This window comes from Crotalus tigris, unplaced genomic scaffold (genome assembly GCF_016545835.1).
Source record: "Crotalus tigris isolate CLP2741 ecotype Arizona unplaced genomic scaffold, ASM1654583v1 scf7180000017630.2799268, whole genome shotgun sequence".
Taxonomy (NCBI): domain Eukaryota; kingdom Metazoa; phylum Chordata; class Lepidosauria; order Squamata; family Viperidae; genus Crotalus; species Crotalus tigris.
The window spans coordinates 1763581-1785607 of NW_024096524.1; the positions used below are offsets into that span (position 1 = coordinate 1763581).

The following is a 22027-nucleotide window of genomic DNA, read 5'->3' on the forward strand; positions in this document are numbered from 1 at the left end:
TACATATAAAAAAAAAAAACCCATCCCACACCCCTCCCAAAAACCCTCCCTTCCCCCCCCTGAGCTTCCCAGAGCAGAATATAGGCTTAAGAAATAAAAATAAAAATTAAAATAAAAACTTTATATTTATATATATAAAAAAAGATATCTATAATATATATGAAAATAAAACTTATGAAAAAGCTATATGATATTTTTGTATACCCAATCTAGATTGTATAAATTTTATCCATTTGTCCCAAATAGCAAAAAACTTCTCTTGCGTTTGTTGCTTTAAGAAAGCCGAAATCTTTGCCATTTCCGCCAAATAAGCTACTTTAAAAAACCATTCCTGCAATGTAGGCAAAGATTCCTTCTTCCAATATTGTCCAACTAACAGCCTCGCGGCTGTGATCAAATTTAACATCAATACAACCTCCTTTGTATCACAATCTGTAACAATACCTAACAAAAATAATTGCGGAGTAAATTTTACCCTCCTTCTAAAAATTCTCTGGATATTCCACCATATTTTGATCCAAAATGCTTTTATCTCTCTGCATGACCACCAAATATGATAATAGGAAGCCTCCTTATAACCACATCTCCAACATTTGGGTTGCACGTCAGGGTACATGTAAGACATTTTTTGTGGATCAAGGTGCCATCTATAAAACATTTTATAAAAATTCTCCCTTAAATTCTGTGCTTGAGTAAATTTGACATTTCTCACCCAAATAGTTTCCCAGGTGTCCAATGAAACTGGCTCACCAAAGTTCTGCGCCCATCTAATCATACAATCTTTAATTAGTTCCGTTTCTGAGTCCAATTCAACTAAAACCCCATAAATTCTCTTAATGTGGGTTTGTCTTTGATCCTTCAGTTGCTTAATAAGAATTTCATCTTCTCTAAGAAAACCCACCTTACAATCCATCTTCCATCTATCTAGTAGTTGCCTATATTGGAACCAAGAATAAGTAAAATTTTCTTGTGCTAATTCTTCCCGTGATTTTAATTGCCAGTTTTGTCCATCCCATTTAAGTAACTGTCTATAAGACACCATATCCATTTTAACCCCTCTTTTTATTCCTTCTATCGCTTGCCAAGGTATAGCCCATAATGGTACTTTAAAATCACTTTTATAATATTTTCTCCAAATCCTAAGTAAAGAAATTCTTAAAATATGAGATTTAAAAGCCCAATCTATTTTTTTATTAAATATTAAATAGGCATGCCACCCATAAAGTAAATCCCATCCCTCTAAATAAAGTATCTCAGAATTTGTCAAATTTACCCAGTCACTAATTAATGTTAAAACCACCGCATCATAATATAATTTCAAATTTGGTACCTTGAGTCCACCCCTCTCACGGAAGTCTTGCATAATTTTGAACTTAACCCTTGGTTTTTTCCCTGCCCAAATAAATTTATTGAGACCCTTCTGCCACTCATTTAAATTAATCTCATTTTTCAAAATTGGTAACATTTGAAACAAAAAAAGAAACTTGGGTAGAATATTCATTTTTATCACTGCAATTCTTCCCATAAGGGATAATTGCAGCTTTTCCCAGTTCTTCAAGTCCTTCTGTACCCTGACCCACAACCTTTCATAATTATTTTTAAATAATTTTGCATTAGAAACAGACAGCATCACCCCCAAATATTTTACCTTATTAACAATCTCAAAACCCGTCAAGTTAACCAAAGTCTGCTTCTCCTGGCTCGACATATTTTTAGGTAAAATTTTAGTCTTATTTACATTAATCTTAAGATTAATGAGTAACTCTTTACAAGACCGTCTGACTTCTCAATGTTGGCAGGGTCTCGTCTGTCAGTTCAGTACTAACTACATGCTCAGTATTTTGATGACATTATTTTCCAGTTAGAAGCTGGTCACACTGAAACCAAATTTTGAAAGCATTCTGCAGTAAAGTGTAGATATAGCTCTATTATCTCATGTTCTTTGGATTTTAGTAGTTACAATAAAATGCCATATGTTTTATTACTTTTGAAGAGTTTATATTCAATGATACAATTAAATGCATGCACAGGCAGTTTTGATAGTTTAATGTTTTTCTCATACATGCACATACAACTTGTGATCATCTGCAGCAAAGCACTAGTTTTGACTACTTAAATAACAACTGGTCTATGGACTTCTTGGCTAAATACCGTATATGCCGGTGTATTAGGTGACCCGGTGTATAAGACGACCCCCGTCTTTATAGCCGGGCCGCATTCCTAGAACATCGTCTTATACGCCGGAAACTACCAGTATTTCCGGCGTATAAGACGACTCGGCGTATAAGACGACCCCCGTCTTTGGCGCTGATTTCAGCGCTCGTGGAAGTTGTCTTATACGCCGGCATTTACGGTACTATTTTTATCATCCCCTTATATTCAGATTATAATTTTTCCATGAAATAATTCTTTATTCTTTACTTTACAAAGTTATATTAACCATTGGGAGGCAATATGTGATTGGCTTCATCCTTATTGAGACTTATCAGGTGTATGCCTGATGAGTCCCACTAAGGGTGAAACTAGACATATATTGCATCTTGGTGATCAATACAACTGAAAATACTATACAGGTTATGCACTTTATAAAAACACAGAAATTCCTCCCTCCTCAGCCCAATAGTGGAGGTGAAAGTCATTTAATACTGTACAGGAGAACATGATATAACAACTGAATCTCTCAGAGTTAAAGTGGACTGTATATAATAATTTCTTCCCCCATGTCAAATTATTTACAAATATGTATCTCCTAAATCTGTACTCAGAATCAAGTTTGGAAAGTACAGTATATTATAAGCGTATTTTAAAAAAATGATTTTTACTATTTGCTTAGGCTGTGTTGAATGTAGACCATAGAGTTTTGATAATTCTATAGGAAAATGAGGCCTAATTGAAGATGAGGCCCAACTGAAACTTGTTAGCTATTTTAATAAACATAATATACCTTTTAATGATTAGAACAAATATCTTTGGCTAGGCATGTACGTATCCATACGGGAGAAAAGCCTTATAAATGTGATGAATGTGGAAAAAGTTTTACTGTAAAGTCGACTTTGGACTGTCATGTAAAAACACACACAGGTATGTAAGATCATGAGCACTTCCAGCTTAATTAGATAATCGTGAATAAACATCAGATATATACCGCATTTTCCGGCGTATAAGGCGATCCAGTGTATAAGATGACCCCGACTTCGGTGCCGATTTCCATGTCTAGAAAGTTGTCTTATACGCCGGAAAATACGGTACTGTACCTTGTATTTTAGTCTGGTAATCTGGCAAAGATGCTTGACTTTCTAATGAATTAACAATTTAGCTTTTAATACTTAAGTATACTGTTTGGTTTCCCTCCCTCCCCCCATGTATTTTTTCTTCCACTTAATTGTCTGAAAGCTGGTTAAATGGTTATAGTATAACCAATATATTTGACGTATACTATCTGACTTTGTCTAGTTCAACGCCTAAAAGAATTTTTTTTTTCAAAACTCTGAAACTTAGGAGTAAGTCATGATTTAGGAGGAAGTCCCCTCTAAACAAGTTCTTTATCAAATACTATAAAACATTAATGCAGGTTTTTTAATGTCCAAACAAAATCTAGCAGAAATGTATAAGTGATCAGAAATAATGTATATTTCGCTGTACACTATTTCATTGTTCTCCAGGTCAGAAACTTTTCAGCTGCCATGTATGTAGTAATTCATTTTCTACAAAAGGGAGTTTGAAAGTTCATATGCGCCTACATACTGGAGCAAAGCCTTTTAAGTGTCCTCATTGTGAATTAAGGTTTCGGACTTCTGGACGCAGAAAGACTCACATACAGTGCCATTTTAAATCAGAGGCCAAGAAAGCCAGGAAACCTGGTTCTCGTGCTACAGCTAAAGGTCTACAGCCAGTCAATCTTCTTAATTCATCCACAAATGATCCTAATGTTTTCATCATGAATAATTCGGTGCTGACAGGCCAGTTTGAGCAAAATTTGCTCCAGCAAAGTATCGTTGGTCAGGCTATACTTCCTGCTTCTATGTCAGGTAAACATGGAAGTGTTTCATTCTATTTTCTAGGGGGTTCGGTTTGGGAAAGGTGATGTAGAAATGTTCATGCTGTTCAAAATCAAACTCTTCTATGGCTCCTGTTAATGTTGACAGAGAGACTTTCAAGACAGATGTTGGTAAAGTCACATCAGTTTTGGCTCACTGAACAGGGGCTTCCATAGATATTTAATTGAGTCTCTCCATCTTAAGATTTACAGGTGTGTTTGAAGGTTATTCAGAGAGGACATTTGTTTGTGGGTTTTTTTGCAGGGAGACAGTTGGGTTGTATTAGAAAAAAATACAATTGTTATGATTTCAGGATTTCTGCCTGATTATTGATATCTTGGAAATAAGATATAATAACTAATAAATTGAAGAGAATGGTAAAATATTTTAAAAAATTCAATCGGTTGCATCATAAAATTAGCAGTAAAATGCAGTACTAATTAGTAACAAAATTATTGAAAACCATAAATTCTGGTTGACTTATTATATTTTATGGAATGCTAATTATTTTGGAACAAATAGTTTTAGTCATTTACTGTGTATGGATTTGTGTTGCGTCATTCCCACTGTATGTACACCCGCTTACTTATATTCATTTGTATGTGTAGAATGCACATATTCTCTGATTTCTTTGCTATCAAAATCAATCAGAATTAATCAATTTTACAGCATATAGTATCAGTTTTATTGGTATTATCACTATGCAGTATTGCATATTTATTTAAAAGGAAGATTTGTTATTCAGTAAGGCATTCCTCAGTAAGTGACTTTAGGATTTCAGTTTTAATTATGGTAGTATAGCTTGCTTAATTCACTGATGTAGAAAAGGGATTAATTCATGTTTAATCTTAGTTTTTGTATATAAAACTGAAATATATATAAAATATGGCTGTTTTCTTTGGTAGCTGGAGGTGATTTAACTCTATCCTTGACAGATGGTAGTTTGGCCACCCTTGAAGGAATACAGTTGCAACTTGCTGCCAACTTGGTTGGACAGAATGTTCAAATTTCTGGAATAGATCCTAGTAGCATTAACAACATTACTTTACAGGTGGGTTTATTCTATATTATCCTTCATAAGCTGTATAATAAGTTATACATAGACAAATGCCCATAATCCCTTTTACTCTCCAGATCTTTCATTTAATGACTAAATAATATTTAAGTGCTATTTTTTTGTCCTCTTCCCAAAAGTAATATGGATTTCTAATTCTCTCTAATTACTCAAAAATTTTAACTGCTAAGAGAACGTTATAGGCATCCTTCTAAAAGGCGATTTACCCGTGTGCAGAAGAGTTGAATTGGTGAATGTGAAGAATCACTCACGTTTTCATAAGTAATTGCTGAGAATATTTTTTGCTATCTTTCTGACCCATTATCTCCTATTTTATATTTGAAAATTTTTAGCAGGAGGTGAGGCACTGTGAAAAGAAAGCCCTTGACCTGCAGCTGTACAACATTTTGATTTTCTAAGAAAGTTAATTATGTTCATGTCGCGCTTAGAAGCTTTCTTTTAAATAATACTTGACACTTTGCTTTGAACAAGCCAACTTTAAAACAGTAGTTCTAGAAGGTCTTCAGATGGAATAAGAAGTCTGCTGAGTGCCAATGGATATGGGAAATTTAGATCTTTTAATGCTAAAAAGGAAAATGAAGTGGTTCAGATTCACGAAATATCCTGTGATTTGGCAACTTCTGGCACAATTTGTATTTTATTGGATGATATTCAAAATAAGCCAGTGTAACATTACCACAAAACATTAAGTTATCCAGATCTGTAAGATTGAACAGGTTATTATCCATGACATAAGCCAACATCTTTTACTTGGGTATTATACTCGGATTTAGAAAATAAAAATGGAATATATTTCCTATCGAACTTGTTTCTTTTCAGATTGACCCCAGTCTTTTGCAACAGACTCTTCAACAGGGTAATGTACTGAGCCAGCAGCTAACAGGAGATCCCAGTATGGTGTCTCAGAACTCCTCCCTACAGACAGCAGAAAGTACAGTGTCAGCAGCAAATGTGGTAATACAGCCCTTGTCAGGCTTGTCCTTACAGCCCAATGTTACTTCTTCAGCAAATATGACAATGGGGCCTATGGCTGAGCAAGAATCTGTATTGGCTACAACTACTACAGGTAAATACAGTAGGAAAGCACATTCATCTGGAAGGTCTTTGATTAAAATTATTTAAATTCTTGTTATTTTCCTATGTTATAATCATACCACTATAATCTGATAAAACACATATTTCTATTAACAAAAATTTCTAAAATAGATCAAGATAGGGCCATCTTATCCTCACAGGCCAGAAATTCAACTTCTCTCAGGAATATCTCCCTGAAATCACTTATGATCCTCCTGGCCCATCTCTGAGAGATATTTTTCTATTTTTTGATTGCTTAAATAATTTAAAATATGATTGCTTAATTCTTTTGAAAAAACAAAGATTTGATCTCTCAATAAGGGTGGTTCTACAAATGGTCCCCTGCAGGAATCTAGAAGAAAATTCTTCAGATTAGTCCCAGGAATCACAAACAACCTTCTACTCCTTCAGATCTAACCCAGATAGACCATCTGTTTTTCCACTATTGTGATTTCAATTCTTGGATTATTTCTATGGCATCTATTAATATGTGATATGCATCAAAGCGAGCTCCCTTACATTTTTCAGTTATGTATCCAACCCCATTATAACATTAAATATGTATAATACAAAGCCTGACTACTTTTATTTAGTTTATTTTACTCATGTTCAGGTTCACAGGATCTCTCTCAAGTTATGACTTCACAGGGAATGGTATCAACTGCCAATGGTCAGCATGAGATTACACTGACAATAAATAGTTCTGGTCTGAGTCATGTTTTAACTCATGCTTCTAGTTCAACCACTACAAATTCATCAGGAACCCCTCAAGAGATCACCCTTACTATATCTGGCAAGTATAATTGTGATTCTTCTCAGTTGGCTCTGTTTTAATGAAACAAACTCATTTGCAGGTTTGTCTTAGGCTGAAGATTTAGAGTATTTTTGTTGGGGTTATATTTGGTGGGGTTAAAAATGTAATGTTATAGTAAGTTTTGTACAAGCTCTCCTTGATCTTTAATTAGTACTAATTGAGTATGTATTAGAATTATTATTTTTTTGAAAATTTTGAGGCTTTTGGTGAACAGGAACTGCGCTGCAGTTTGGCAATATACAGTTTATATTGTGAAAGAATTAATAATTATGTACTTTGAACTTGACAAAATTTAGCATACTTGTGTCTCAATTTGTTATACAAGTGAGAATAATTCTGTGCTTTATTTCATTATATAGATATGCTCTCTGTACATACTGATTTTGTCAATTTGTATTAAAATAGGATGCAGTGGACCTTTTAAGTGTAGAGCTTAGTCATGCTTAAACTCTTATTCTGAAGTTTAAAAATAAACTATTCCCTTTTGAAAATGAAAAATTGTTCATTTTAAATAATAAAATGTATAAAGTTTCATGATGGCGCTAATTGCTGAGAGCTTTATTACTGAAAAAGGAAAGTGAAATTTAGATCTGAAGTGGCTAAACAATTCCATTTTCCATTTAGGCCAAGATCTTATTCAACACATTTCCTCTGGCAACAGTGAACTGAATGGAAACCTACGATTGGCAACACCTAATATCACTAATCAATCACCTGCTACTACATTAACTATAAATAATGATCAGTTACTGTCTCAAAACCCAACATTGAATAGTTCTTCAGGTGAGTTTTCATTTTTTTGTCTCAAACTTGCTCCTTTGCACATAGTTACTTAAAACTAGTTTACAATGAACTCAATGGAATTTACTTTTGAAAAGATGTTATAAATTATTAGTTTGAACCGTATGATTATCTTTAGTAGGAAGTAAGTGAGACAGCCATGGTTTGGAGGAATAGGGTCATGGAGAGAATGTGATTTACCTTGACAAGATGCAAAGATGGCACAGTTTACCTTCCCAAGGGGCTTAAGTTCATTCCAAAAATATGCTAGAACTGCCAAACAACAGCTTGCAGTCATGAAAAGCATCACTTTTCACTGTGGTGGGGAGAGTATGTTGTTTTGCATTGTGTCTTCAAACTGATGCTTTGCACAGCTTTTCCTCACACCAAAGTAATCATTTGAATATTTGAATGTCCTTGTAATCTAAATGCCTGGTCACCTTATCTAAATTTCAGTGCACTTTGTGCTTGTTTGCCTGCTAGCTTTAATTTAGGAGTTCAAGGCAACACATATAGCATTCTCTTCTCTTGTTTTTCTCCACAGCAGTCTTTTGAGACAGGTTAAGCTAAAGGTGTGGCACCTTTTGAGGTAGATCAGGTTAGGAAACAAATACCCAAGAAAATATGTTATGGTATACAGGTAGTCCTTGACTTACGACCACAACTGAGCCCCAAATTTATGTTGTTAAGTGAGTTTTGCCCCATTTTACAATCTTAAGTGAATCATTGCAGTTATTAAGTTAGTAATGTTGTTAAGTGAATCTGGCTTCCCCATTGACTTTGCTTGTCAGGAGGTCACAAAAATGACCCCTGGATACTGCAACCATCATAAATATGAACCAGTTGCCAAGCATCTGAATTTTGATCACGTGACCCTGGGGATGCTGCAACCGTTGTAAGTATGAAAAACGGTCATACACCACTTTTTTCAGTGCGTTGTAACTTTGAATGGTCACTAAATGAACTGTTGTAAGTTAAGGACTACCTGTATAAGCTATAATAGCAGAATCTTGAAAACCTGACAGTTTGTCTCTCCCTCCCTCTTATAAAGATAATCATAGTGGACCAGTCTTGAATTTTTCCTCCCTCTCTCCTATGTTTCCAGGCAAAATTGATATTTTTGTAATGACTGACTTTCCCATTACAAATTACACTAGTGCAGCCTTCCTAATCCTGACATTCTAAATCAGATGCATGTTAAGCACATTAGTCAGGAGAAGGAGTACCAAGATATTATACAAAATACAGGTTAATGTCATGTAAGCGCCTGTTAAAATCTCTGTGGTTCCAGCCTATTCTGTTGAATTTGTTTGCTGCATGCAGAATATATGAGGGCAAGCAGACATTAATGAGCATTTATTTTAATTGTTGGGAATACATATTTTTTATAGGTGGTAAGTAGCACAGACCTATTTTGGAGTATGGTACTTCTAGTTGAAGCTGAAATTTAAATTTTGCATGGGTTACAAAATGGCTAAATAATGAAGAATCTAAGAATGTTGTACATCTCTAATTATGGATTGTGATTCTGATTTTGAATTCTTACAATATACTTTTTGTAGAACTTAACACGTCAAACGGAAACCTTCCAGCAACACCACCCCTGTCTCAGCCAGCTCAGAATCTAGTAATGTCATCCCCAGGTGTGGGAGGAGATGGCAGTGTCACATTGACCCTGGCAGATACTCAAAGTATGTTATCTGCTGGTCTTGATGCAGTCACACTTAATATCACTTCACAGGTTTGTATCATTTCTCTGAACTGTTCTATCGTGTTCTTAACATTTCCTAAAGGTATAGAATTTGAAAAAAATATTAACCATTAGGTAAGAAATCCTGCTTGTATAGCAATGAATACCAAACATATTTTTTAAAAGTATGCTATATACCTCACTCTTCATGTGGTTTCGACTTTGTGATATATCTGGTGCTGCATATTTCAAGGTCACTATGTGATTGAATTTTTGCTTATGTTTCCTAAGGGTAAGATGGGACATTCAGGGTTTGCATTCAAACTTCTGTTGTTTCCCCCCCTCTTCTTGTTATTCTCTTTGCTTCCTAAAACTTGCTCCAGATAATATGGAATTCTAAAGATGGCATGAGAACTGTAGGGGGAAGCACAGATTAACAAATATAGCTCCCTTCTTTTCTGCCCAGGAAGCACTGAATTAATGGAGTAGAAACTCTGTTGTGCCCTTTTGTTTGCAGAACAATAGTTTGAATCCAGCTGACCGATAGCTCTCATCAATTACAAAGGACTTTTGTTTTCCCTTCCAGTTTTCCCATTAATTTATCTACATGTAGCATGTCCATAGATTAAATATAAACCCATCCCTTGCAGTAAGAAGAAAATACAGAAGAGAGTTACAACTGTGGGAGATATTTTAAATTTGGAAGTGTGTTAAGGAAGGATATAGAGTGTGATACAAATATGAATATGGATAATACGAATTGGTGCTTCTTTTAGCTGTATGGTTTTATAACAAAGTGTAGCATATAAGTGAGATGGACAGTAAACAAGTCTAATAGTTATAATCGTTCATCAGAATATGTTATATAATACTGCATCTTCATTGCTTTCCTCTTAGGAACCAATTTGAAGTATGTAAAACTGAAATAAATGTTTATTAGTCTTTTATATAGCCTTTTTATGTTTAGTTTTTTTTAAATTATTAACGAGTGACAAATCTCTTGAATTTTGTTAGTTCTACGTATTAACAAATTGATGGTGCCATAAGGGTGATTTGTTGGATAGATTTAGATTTAACACAAAACTTTCATTAATGTGATCATAGGATAATAGTCTATAGCAGGGACCCCCGGTCCATGGACTGGCACTGGTCTTTGTCATGCCAGAAACTGGTCCGCGCAAACAAGCAAAGCCCCATCCGAGGGATGCAGGGAGCACACGAAACCACGCCTCCTCTGGTCCGCGGAAAAATCTTTCTCCATGGCACCAGTCCCTGGTACCCAAAAGGTTGGGGGCCACTGGTCTATAGGCTATCAGTAAATTAATTTTACATTACATATTATTGCATTCAAGGTGAACCCTAACATTTGACAAGTTAAATATTTTAGGGTTATTAATAGATGCTTATGTTACACATTTCACCTGTGTTATCATGGGGACTTCACAAGCAAATGATCTTATCTATTGATAACTTTTAGTTACCTATGCATGGAAAGTTTAAATAATAAATAAGTTAAGTTGCATAGACTTTAACGATGTGAGTTAATTGCACATTTTTCTAAACGTTTGGCAATTTCTTTGCCAGGGTCAACAGTTTCCTGCTTTACTCACAGATTCTACTCTCTCTGGGCAGACCAATTCAAACTCGCAGCAGGTCATACTAGTCAGTCATGCTCCACATTCAGTACCTCCAAACCATGATGAATTAACTTATCAGGTAAGTAGTCTTCATTAGCCTTTCTTGAATGAGAATGCAGTCATTTTGTGTCCTGTATCTGAGGTTGCCATTTATCTTACTCATTTTATTTTATTTTATTAGGGATAGTATCTATGAAAACTTCAGTTTGACAGAGGTTTGCTCTTCCAAAGAGAATTTGAGATGGCACTCTATTAAAAGTAGTATTTGTTATTTTTCTAAATGAGACCTGAAGTGCAGTCCTTTATATAGGGGGGCTGTTGTTCAATCAACCACATAGTGTGTATTGCAATGTTTTCCAGCCTGGTACTCTCCCAATATATTTTAGATATTGTCAATTGCCATAATCCCCTGTCAATGTAACCTCTAGTTAATGGATTCTAAAATTTGAAGTCCAATATATCTAAGTAATTTGTTTGAAGAATCTCACATATGGAAGTGTAGCCTTAGGCTGATATTTTTGTTCACAGCTATCCTAGTAAATTTAATACAGCACATTTTTGCATAGATATACATTATTGGTGTTAGATGCAACTTTTTTTATTTTAAAATTTGATTCTCTTATGTGATTGTTTTATTCTTATTTTATCTTGTTCTTGGTACATGCCCTGGTTGCACCTCATCATCATTGTTATTTAATTCTTCTGATTTTCTCTTACATTACTAATCAGAAACTTACTATGATTATTCTGCTCTTTTGGATTTTTTTTAGCATAGTTTTTCAAATTAATTATAATATTAGTGTTAATGATTGTTGCTTGTAAATTTGATAGCTGAATTAGCTTGTGTCGTCTTTTTCCAATAGCATCCTATAAGATCCCTGGATGAGCAGTAGTGAAAATAACCATTTCCATGTTGTTTGTGTCCAGTTTCTGAAGAATCTTTGTTTGATTGATAGATCCTACATTTTGCATTTTTTAAAGAATTAATTGAATTTAAATGTAAAATGCATTTTGGCATATGCATTGCTATCCTTGACAGATGCCCTGTTAGTGTGCTAACATTGCTTTTGAAATAATTTAATTTAAAGTATCCCTTTAAAATGGGCTTTCTGATGAGTGTAGTATTCTTTAGGAGAAGTCCTCCTGGCCCACCTAGTTAACCTGAAATCCTGGCCAGCAAGCTTTTGCAATGTGTACAATATGTACAATAATACATGATTCAAAATATGACTACTTTTGATATTTTGAACTTAATTACACCAGTACTTTCTTTGGATGATCTTTGCATTGAAACTTTAAAGGAGAGAATAAAGTATTAAAAGTCAGTTCATATTTTTGCAACTTAATATTTATGATTTTGCTGTACTAAGGACTCCCATATATCTCTGTTGATTGCCTTTGCATCCTTTTAAGGAGAATATTATATTCAGATATATAATTTATTAGCGCTATTTGACATAGTTTTCCAGATGTATTGTGCCAAAAAAAGGCTTAATATGACTTAACTCTGCAGTAAAAAGTGATACTATCAATTCATTTAACTTCTCAGCAAGTTCTGCTTTTCTTTCAATACCAGTATCAGCCCCTTTGCCACTATAGCTGATTTCTTATAGCTAACATGCTTTAATAGAGAGTTATGGTATCGCTATGATATATGGTATTTGTTGATTGTTTCTTACTATTCATAAAATCTGTTTCTGAGGGTCACACATAAGGAAATACTCTTGCTCTACTATCTATTCTCTTTCCTGAAAACACTACAAGGTCCCTTCCAGCTCTATTCCTTTTCTCCTCTCCTTTAATTCTTATTCTCAACTAGTCCCATTTGGTTTGTGATTAATTTCTCTGACCACACTAATAATTTTTATGTCCTTGCATGTCTTCCTGTAAACATAAGCTGCAGATAGTTTGCCCTCTTCAATTTCATTGTCTACCACAAAGCTTCCTCTTTGCCCTCTTCAATTTCATTGTCTACCACAAAGCTTCCTCTTTGCTGCCTTTCATAGAATTGTTTTTTATTGCTTCAACAGTAACTAATTATGACACAAGAATGGAAAGTCTTACCTGATGGTTTTTTTTTTTTTCATGGGTAATGTCTCTTTCAATCTTAAGTCAAGGAACTGATGTCTAGATATGTTTTTTTATTTGCTATTTGAAGAATACCACAGTAAAACATTTATGTAGTATTAAGACATACAGACAGGCACACACATACACACATACAGAGTACATATATGTTATCATTCTATATGTAAACTATGTCAAGGGCTGTGGAAATGCTGCTCTAGTGAACATCTGTTGCTGATAGGGCTTAAGCCTAGAGCTTTCAGCCACAGTGCTTGAATTGCCTCTGGTTTTGCTCACAGAGTGGGAGTACTCAGAAAGATGGATTGATGGAGACATAAACGTTAGGAAAATTAATCAGGTAAGAACATTTCTGCATTCAAAGGTTTGCTTACATCTGGAAAGCATTTGTCTTTTTAACTTTTAGTCTTTCTTATCAAATGTGGACAGGGTGACAGACTGATTCCTGGCTAGTAGTAGGTGGGTATTGTTTTCTCAAAAGACTAGTAGGGCAGGTTCAGTTCCCCAATGCCTTCAGAACATGTAGGCAAATTGATGAAACTATGGCTTTATATTGGATATTTTCATAGTAATCCCATCAAGTTTACCTCTGGCATGTTTTCCCTTCCTTTTCCCTGCCCTCACTCCAACCATGGAGAATTTAACAGAATGTACAGAAAATCTTATTTTGAGGAATTAGAAAATGGAATATAAAGACTATAGGTTTCAATCTCCATTATACTAATCCAAATTGTGGTCATAATCATTACAGTATTGACTTATGAGATTTACTTGGTAACTTAGGTTATGCCCAAGTCATCTGCAGCAACTCAAACTATCCAAGTCCACATAACAAATACAGAACTCTGCATATAGAAACACTTTGCCCGGAAATAATAGCTTAATGTAAGCAGAATTGTTCCTGTGTTTCTCTTTACAGTTATAAGCACAACTGCGATTTTAACTTTGGGTCTACATATTCTTTTTTATCCATCCAACAACTTGGCTGAGATAGAAGTTTTGCATTCTTGGTTTATTATTGCACCACAAATCAGCAAACATAGTTTGGAACAAGCCAAGTCTTTGGGATTCAAACAGATATTATCGTAAGACTTATTGCATATCAGGAATAGAAGTTTCTAAACTCCTATAATGGAATGTGGGAAAGATTTTGGGAGAAGGGTGAAAAGATGCTGCCTAGAAAATAGTCAGATAAGAGAGGGCATAGTCCACAGATAGGGAGCGGAGCAAAAGACTTGGAAGGAATCCCCCTAGTTTCTTGAGGAGATGGCAGGAGATTTTACTTTCAGACTTGAAAGATTCGATTAATGTAGCTTTACCATAAAGTAGAATAAGCTTAGCTGGCTGTGTTTCCTGTCTGGCCTATCTGGTAAGGCTGTCATCTCCTTTCTTCAAAAAGAAAAGAGGAAATTAAGTGAAATATACATGAATGTTGGACTATGAGGAGTCCTGGTGGCACAATGGTCAAAGTGCAGTATTTCAGGCTAACTCTGCACACAGCCTGGAGTTTGATCCTAACGAGGCTCGAGGTTGACTCAGCCTCCCATCTTTCTGAAATACCGTATTTTCCGGCATAGAAGACGACTCGGCATATAAGACGACCCCCGACTTCGGAGAAGATTTGCATGGTTTAGAAAGTCGTCTTATACGCCGGAAAATACGGTAGATAAAATGAGGACCCAGGCTGTTGGGGGCATTATGCAAATAATGCTGACATTGTAAACTGCCTAGAGCAGGGATCCCCAACCCCAGGGCTGCAACTTACTACCAAGCCATAGCCTGTTTGAAACCCTACATGGCGAAAAAGAATAAAGAAAAAACAACAAGAACAGTTAAAGCTAAAGGAAAAATTTATGAAATTAGAATCAGAACTACCAATAGATACACAAATGAAAACACTTAAAAAACAAATGGAACTAATAAAACATAAAATAAATCTAGCAGAGGCCGAAAAAATTGGCGGAACAAATCAAAAGGGCCAAACAGAATTTTTTTTGAAAATGCTAATAAACCGGGGAAGTGGTTAGCATACAAAACGAAAAAAGAAACTTGATAAATGAACTACAAGACTCAAAAGGAGATTTACAGTTCAAAAATGATATAATTAAAAAAATAACTAAAGACTTTTATGAGACACTTTACAATATAGAGGAAACTTCTCAAGAAAAAATAAAGCACTATATTAAAAAAGCAGATTTACCAAAAATCCCAGAGAATATACAAAACATTTTAAATGAAAAAATATCAGTGATGGAGATGACAGAGGCTATAAAAAGACAAAAAAATGATAAGACTCCAGGTCCCGACGGATTACTGCAGAGTTTTATAAATGTCTACAAGACACTCTAAGTCCAATAATGAAATAACTATGTAATGAAGTACTTTTAGAGGCTAAAATGCCAAATACATGGACACAGATGATAAGGAGACTGGAGGCTAAAACATACAAGGAATGGTTGCTGGAATTGGGTATGTCTAGTCTAATGAAGAGAAGGACGAGGGGTGACATGATAGCAGTCTTCCAATATCTCAGGGGCTGCCACAAAGAAGAGGGAGTCAAGCTATTCTCCAAAGCGCCTGAAGGTAGGACAATAAGCAACAGATGGAAACTAATCAAGGAGAGAAGCAATCTAGAACTAAGGAGAATCTCCTGACAGAACAATTAACCAGTGGAACAACCTGCCTCCAGAAGCGGTGAATGCTCCAACACTGGAAGTTTTTAAGAAGAGACTGGACAGCTATTTGTCCGAAATAGTGTAGGGTTTCCTGCCTGAGCAGGGGGTTGGACTAGATCACCTCCAAAGTCCCTTCCAACTTTATTATTATTATTATTATTATTATAGAAGCTAACATCACTTTAATACCCAAAGAAACCGGGCTGTGTGAGTGATGGGCAAGCGCGCATGTACGTGCGAAGCTCCACGCCTGCAAACAGAGGGCACTTGAGTAGAGGGCGCTTGTGCTCGCGTATGAAGCTCCATTCCATATAATATAATCATAATTTTATAATAATAATATCAGGAGTGTAGGTTTGATCGGGAAACTGGAAAAAAACACCCTAAAAAAAGTTTATACAGAAGATGAAGAGGCAGTTGCCTGTTATGATTGATAAACTGATCCTGCCTTCCTAGTCCATGTGCGAGGGGTAATTTGACAGCAGAATAATCTCTTGTCATATAATGAAACAGACATTCATGGAGAAATCAGTATCCCTAAGTTGGGGTGAAAAAATATTAAACACCCTTATTCTTTTACCAGGTTACTGATGTGTGATGTGTGATCTGTATCCACATATGTATATACGTATCTTGCAGGAAGTTACTAACAAGATTACTAATCCCTTATTACATGGAAGAATTGGGGTAATACATGTGTCAAAGCTGTATAATAAAATTAAGCGCTTGAGATGTAATTGTATCACATCTGAAAAGGCAATTAAATGTTCTCACAAGTGTTGTATTTGCCATAATTATTTGTCTGTGTATTTTATGTCCCTGTTACAGGTGAGTGAGGTTTCTCCAACTCCGTCAAAAAGTATTCAAATTGAAAAAGAGGCCCGTGTGCATCATTGTTTTGAGTGTAGTCAAACGTTTGCTTCGATCACCATGCTAATGCAGCACAGTAAGGAAGTTCATGGAAAAGAAAGAATCCACATCTGTCATATTTGCAATAAAGCTTTCAAACGAGCCACGCATCTTAAGGTACGAGACAAAATTAAACAGTTTTAATAAAAATTTAAAAAGCTAGCTGGGTGGACTTTGGGCTGATCACTGTCTCAGCTCACAATACCAGGCTTGGGTGACAAGCTGGTTGGACAGTTCCTGTTGCAGCCAATACTGGATTGATCCGAGGGGGAGGGGAAGGACCTTGCACTTGTAGGAAAATACCATGAAGGAAAAAAATAATGGGAACCTGTGATCAATCTTATCTTGCCTCTGAGGTTTAACAGTTGAGCCTGATTATTAGTTGGATAGGAGACTTCCAAGTAACATCAGGATATTTGGGAAAAGTGGGGATTTGAAGGCATCTTCCAGAAGAAGGAAAGAATAAATGGCAACCTTATTGCTGTCAAGAAAACAACATGGACTTGTCAATGGGTGTTACCATGATTTGTAGTAACTTTACCATGGTAGAACTATGCAAAACCTTCTAAGGAGAAGTTTTGCAACATGTTCTATCCAACAGAACAAAATAATTCAACAATATCTGAGATCAGCTTCCAAAGTAGCCGTATGACTTTGCATCACATCTGCATCTGTTTGAACAATTTAAAAATAAGCTCTTTGCATATCACCCTGCCACCCCATGCATAGTGCAGAACACCTTTTTTAAAGGTTTTTCACAACCCTGACACTTAATTCAATTTTGCACTGCCTTCAGGATTCCAGATTTGTTTGATCTTATTGTTGGAATATCCATGCATTACTATCACTCCTTCAGCTCTGTACTTCCATGGTAACTATTAATTGGAGCGAAGCACTTTTTCTAGCAAATGAGCAAACTTCCTTCCAGGTGGCTCATTTTTTTACAGAAAGGATTTTGTTCCTCTTGGCAGTACAGGCAATGCAATTCCATGGCCCTTCATTGATTTTCCTTAAGGAAACCTCTGTGTTTCAGTATTTCATTAAAACCTTGAAAAAGATTTTATGAAGACGAAGTGTTCAAAAGTGTTAACCCAGTTGCTTGTGTGTTCTTGCTTTGCTATTTTATTTAATGTTGCAATCATAAATACCATTATATTTTATTTTATTATGTCACCTTAAACATTATTTTAAGTACAAATTAGCAGGAAATTCCACTTGTTCTCCAGAATGCTAAATCTTACTTTGAAGAAGAAAATAAAATATTTCATTCTGAATCATAGTTTGCTTCAATAAAAATTAGAAACTGTTATTTTTGAATGTAAACGAATAAGCAGTTCTTTATACATCTGGAATCTAGGCACATGTGGTGCTTATCTTTCTAATATATATAGAAATTATAAATAGCAGAATAACAGAGTTGGAAGGGACTAGTCTTCTAGCCCAACCCCCTGCTCAAGCAAGAAACCTTATACCAGGGGTGTCAAACTGCCGGCCTGCGGGCCGGTTTCATCATACCGGAGTCGCACCTGCCCCATTGCCAGCAATGGCGAAAAAGCTCTGATACGTCGCACGACATCACGTGACGTCGCGAGTTTGACATGCCTGCCTTACACCATTTCAGATAGGTTGTCCAATCTTTTCTTAAAAACCTCCAGTCTTAGAGCACCCATAGCTTCTGAAGGCAAGCCATTCTATTGATTAATATTTCCTTAGATTGGTTCTCTCCTTGATTACTTTCCATCTGTTGCTTCTTGTCCTGCCTTCAGTTTTTTGGGGAATAGGTTGACGCCCCCTCTTCTTTGTGGAAGCCCCTTAGATATTGGAGCATTGCTATTATGTCATCCCTAGTCCTTCTTTTAATTAAACTAGTGGTGTCTGTCTGTCTTTGAAGTGTGGCATTCCACGAGCCATTGCACATTTCTTGTCCTTTTGCTCTGAGTTATGTAACATCCCTGGGCCAGAACCGCAAAATGAATAGAGGGTTGTAGAAACTGGAACCAAATTAACAAGCCTCCAAATATATTTCTGTTATTAAACAAATGTGCCAAATGAAATGTATTTTGCCTTTGATTAGGAGCATATGCAAACGCATCAGGATGGACCATCACTGAGTTCCCAAAAGCCAAGAGTATTTAAATGTGATACTTGTGAAAAAGCCTTTGCTAAACCAAGTCAATTGGAAAGACATAGTCGCATCCATACAGGTAACTAAACAGTACTGAGTGATACCCATTGCAGTATTTGAGGTTAGATTCTAACCATTCTGCTAATTATATCTAAATCACCAATGGCGAAGAAGCCTCATTTTTTTTAATACCATGCTATTAATTGAGGCTATTAATATTGAGAAAGCTCACCCTTATTGCAATTCATGACTTATAGACATAACATATCAGACAAAGTATCTAAGGTATCTACTTGGACTGCTGTCCTCTTCATGAAAGACAGTTCTCATCTGTAGGTGGTGCCCTTTAAGATAGAAGGGTCCAGAAGGGTGGAACCGATTCTGACGAGCTGCAGAACCTCTCTTATTTAATTGGATTTTCTCCTCCGTATTCTATGTATCCTGCTTTGATGGCTTCCCATTTTCTCTGCAGTGGGAGAGGATATAACATAAACATTGCACATATGGATATTTGTCTGTCTGAAATTATTTCTATTGTAACTGCAGTGTGCTCAGATCAAATACATTATTTGAAAACAAATGGAGAAAATGCCATGTTGCCTGGGGAGTATGTGTAGTGAAAGAGAAATAAGAGTCTTCAGCCACTTTGTGATATTTGGGGAGGGTCATATTTCTAGGCAAACTTTCAAGTAGAATTGCTGCATCCCCTAAGTATGTTAACATAGGTGGCCCTTAAGAAATTTATTAAAGTGACTTTTGTTTGAATAATACGATGGTTATTTTGCACGAATATAGGCTAAGAAAATCAGCTTCCCATTTTATTGTCCCATAGCAACTTCCAGCATACTGTTGGAACATTTGTGACCAAAAGTCCTAAGCCCATGTGGGTTTGTAATGGGCTAGATCAGTGTTTCCCAAACTTGACAATTTTAAGGCATGTGGACTTCAACTCCCAGAATTCCACAGCCAGCGTTGCTGGCTGTGGAATTCTGGGAGTTGAAGTCCTCATGCCTTAAAATTGTCAAGTTTGGGAAACACTGGGCTAGATGATTGCTTAGTTCACTTGAAGTGAGAAAGATACTTTTCAGGTCACGTTTGAGGAAATGGGAAGTTTAAGGAATCATTGTTGCTATTTACCTTTGTGTCAATTCATCTGTTCTTGTTTCTTTGCTTCTTTACCCAAGGTGAACGGCCCTTTCAGTGTACCTTGTGTGAGAAAGCTTTTAACCAGAAGAGTGCACTGCAAGTTCATATGAAAAAACATACAGGAGAAAGGCCGTACAAATGCGATTACTGTACCATGGGCTTCACCCAGAAAAGCAACATGAAGCTTCATATGAAACGGGCTCATGGCTATTCTGGTAATGTGATATTTGCTATGAGAAAGTTTGACATCTCTCTTTATTTTGTAGCATTATACTGAAAAGACTCAACATTTCTAATTTTCTTGGATTGTACCAAGCACTATAAGAACTGGGCTTTGTGCTCTGGCTCTTAATCTTTAGACTAATGCATGGTAGGGGGTATTAATGTAATTCAGTTGCTTATTGAGCAGAAATGTTTTCAGTTGCGCAGTACAGTTATATTCCAGGCCAGTTATACAGTGGCATAGTTGTTGAGAAGTATTGAGAAATCCTACTTCATATGTGGTTGTTTTAGGGAAAGCTGGAAGGAGAGCCATCATGTACTCTACGCCACGTTTGAAGACCCCTTATCTAACTAATACATAAATTAATTATTTCAGTCCTGTATTTGAATTTGAAGAAGCATTGTGGAACACACTTAAGTTTTCCCATTTTGTGACTGAAAAATAAAATGTAAGGCAAAAATGCAAGCCCCAAGAAGGAAAAAAGGGTGTGATGCATTAGCCATGTCTCCCAGCCAGACTGTCACCTATTCAGACTTCTGCGTTGCAATGCAAAGAAATATTTAGGTACCAAATTCTGCTTGCTTTGGAGAAAACAAGTAGATGAATTTAGATGTTAGTTTAAATTTTTATAAGATAGTTCTCTCATAGGAGATAGAAGGAGAAACTATTGGATTGGGTTGACATGAAGAGGGAAGCCTTTAAAAACACGAAACAGAACTGTAGGAATTGTAATGGAGGTCTGGAAAAATGACTGACAGTTTAAAATGGAGTCAACAGTAGTGGCAGTGATTGCAGTGGTAAAGATAGTTATGAGGTATAGTCTGAAGACCAGAAGAGGATGAAGAGCATTGAGGGATAATAACCAACTAGTCCATAAGGCAGAATAAGATCCTAGGAGATAATAGAAGATGAGAAGATCAAAGCCATCCAGATTAAAGGCACTTGCAGAGCATCTGAGAGAGACTGGGAGAAATTTGGTCATTAGTCTCTATAAATCCTGCTTTAACTCTTGAATGAAGGCAAAGGTAGGTTGGAAAATACAGTGGCACATACAACATGGGTTTAAAGTTGTGGTATATTCTATATTTTTTAGAGTAAAATATAGTTTAGAAAAATGTTCTTGGTACATTTTAATGACAAACGGCAATACTGGCTTATCATCTAAGCCGGCTAGGAGTGAGAAAATATTCAAAATTACATACAATTAACTATGCTTGAGGCTGAGAAAACAAAAGTAGTTTGGTAATCCCTTTATCCCATTCACACATTTATGAGGACATTTATTTGCTAGTAAATTGATTGTTGTTGCTCTTTAAATAAATGTTCAGGGTGTGGGATCCTTGTCTGTTCTATATGCCAGAGTTAAGGGCTATCTACCAAGTAGATATACCAAGACAGGAAGGTACATCATTAAACTGTGCCAAGAACATTTTTCTAAACTCAAGATTTTACTCTAAAGAATATAGAACTTTAAACCAGGAGTCTCCACTACCAGGCCACGTGAAGGGAAGGCCACTGCATGCACACATGTGCGTGCATTCACCCCCCCCCCCACTTGTGTGTGGCAAGCGTCCTGCCGGCGCTAGCGCTACCCTGCCCCCAAGTGTCCCGCTGCCGCTAGCACCACCCCGCCTCAAGCATCCCACCGGTGCTAGTGTCACCCCACCCCCAAGCGTCCTGCCAGTGCTAGCATCGCCCTGCCCCCTGAGCATCCCGCTGGCACTAGTATCGCCCCACCCCTGAGCAGGGCAGTACAT

General features: G+C 36.2%; 1 protein-coding gene across 1 annotated transcript in view; it reads left to right on the forward strand.

Moving 5' to 3' along the window:
• ZNF236 (zinc finger protein 236) overlaps positions 1–22027 on the forward strand; it is a 143820-nt gene that overhangs the window by 118863 nt on the left and 2930 nt on the right. Inside the window, 11 exon segments of the mRNA XM_039334422.1 lie at positions 2978–3081; positions 3663–4028; positions 4943–5088; positions 5932–6178; positions 6800–6979; positions 7625–7783; positions 9343–9521; positions 11055–11186; positions 16696–16893; positions 18851–18980; positions 20086–20262. Of these exon segments, the coding sequence (XP_039190356.1) occupies positions 2978–3081; positions 3663–4028; positions 4943–5088; positions 5932–6178; positions 6800–6979; positions 7625–7783; positions 9343–9521; positions 11055–11186; positions 16696–16893; positions 18851–18980; positions 20086–20262 (2018 nt within the window).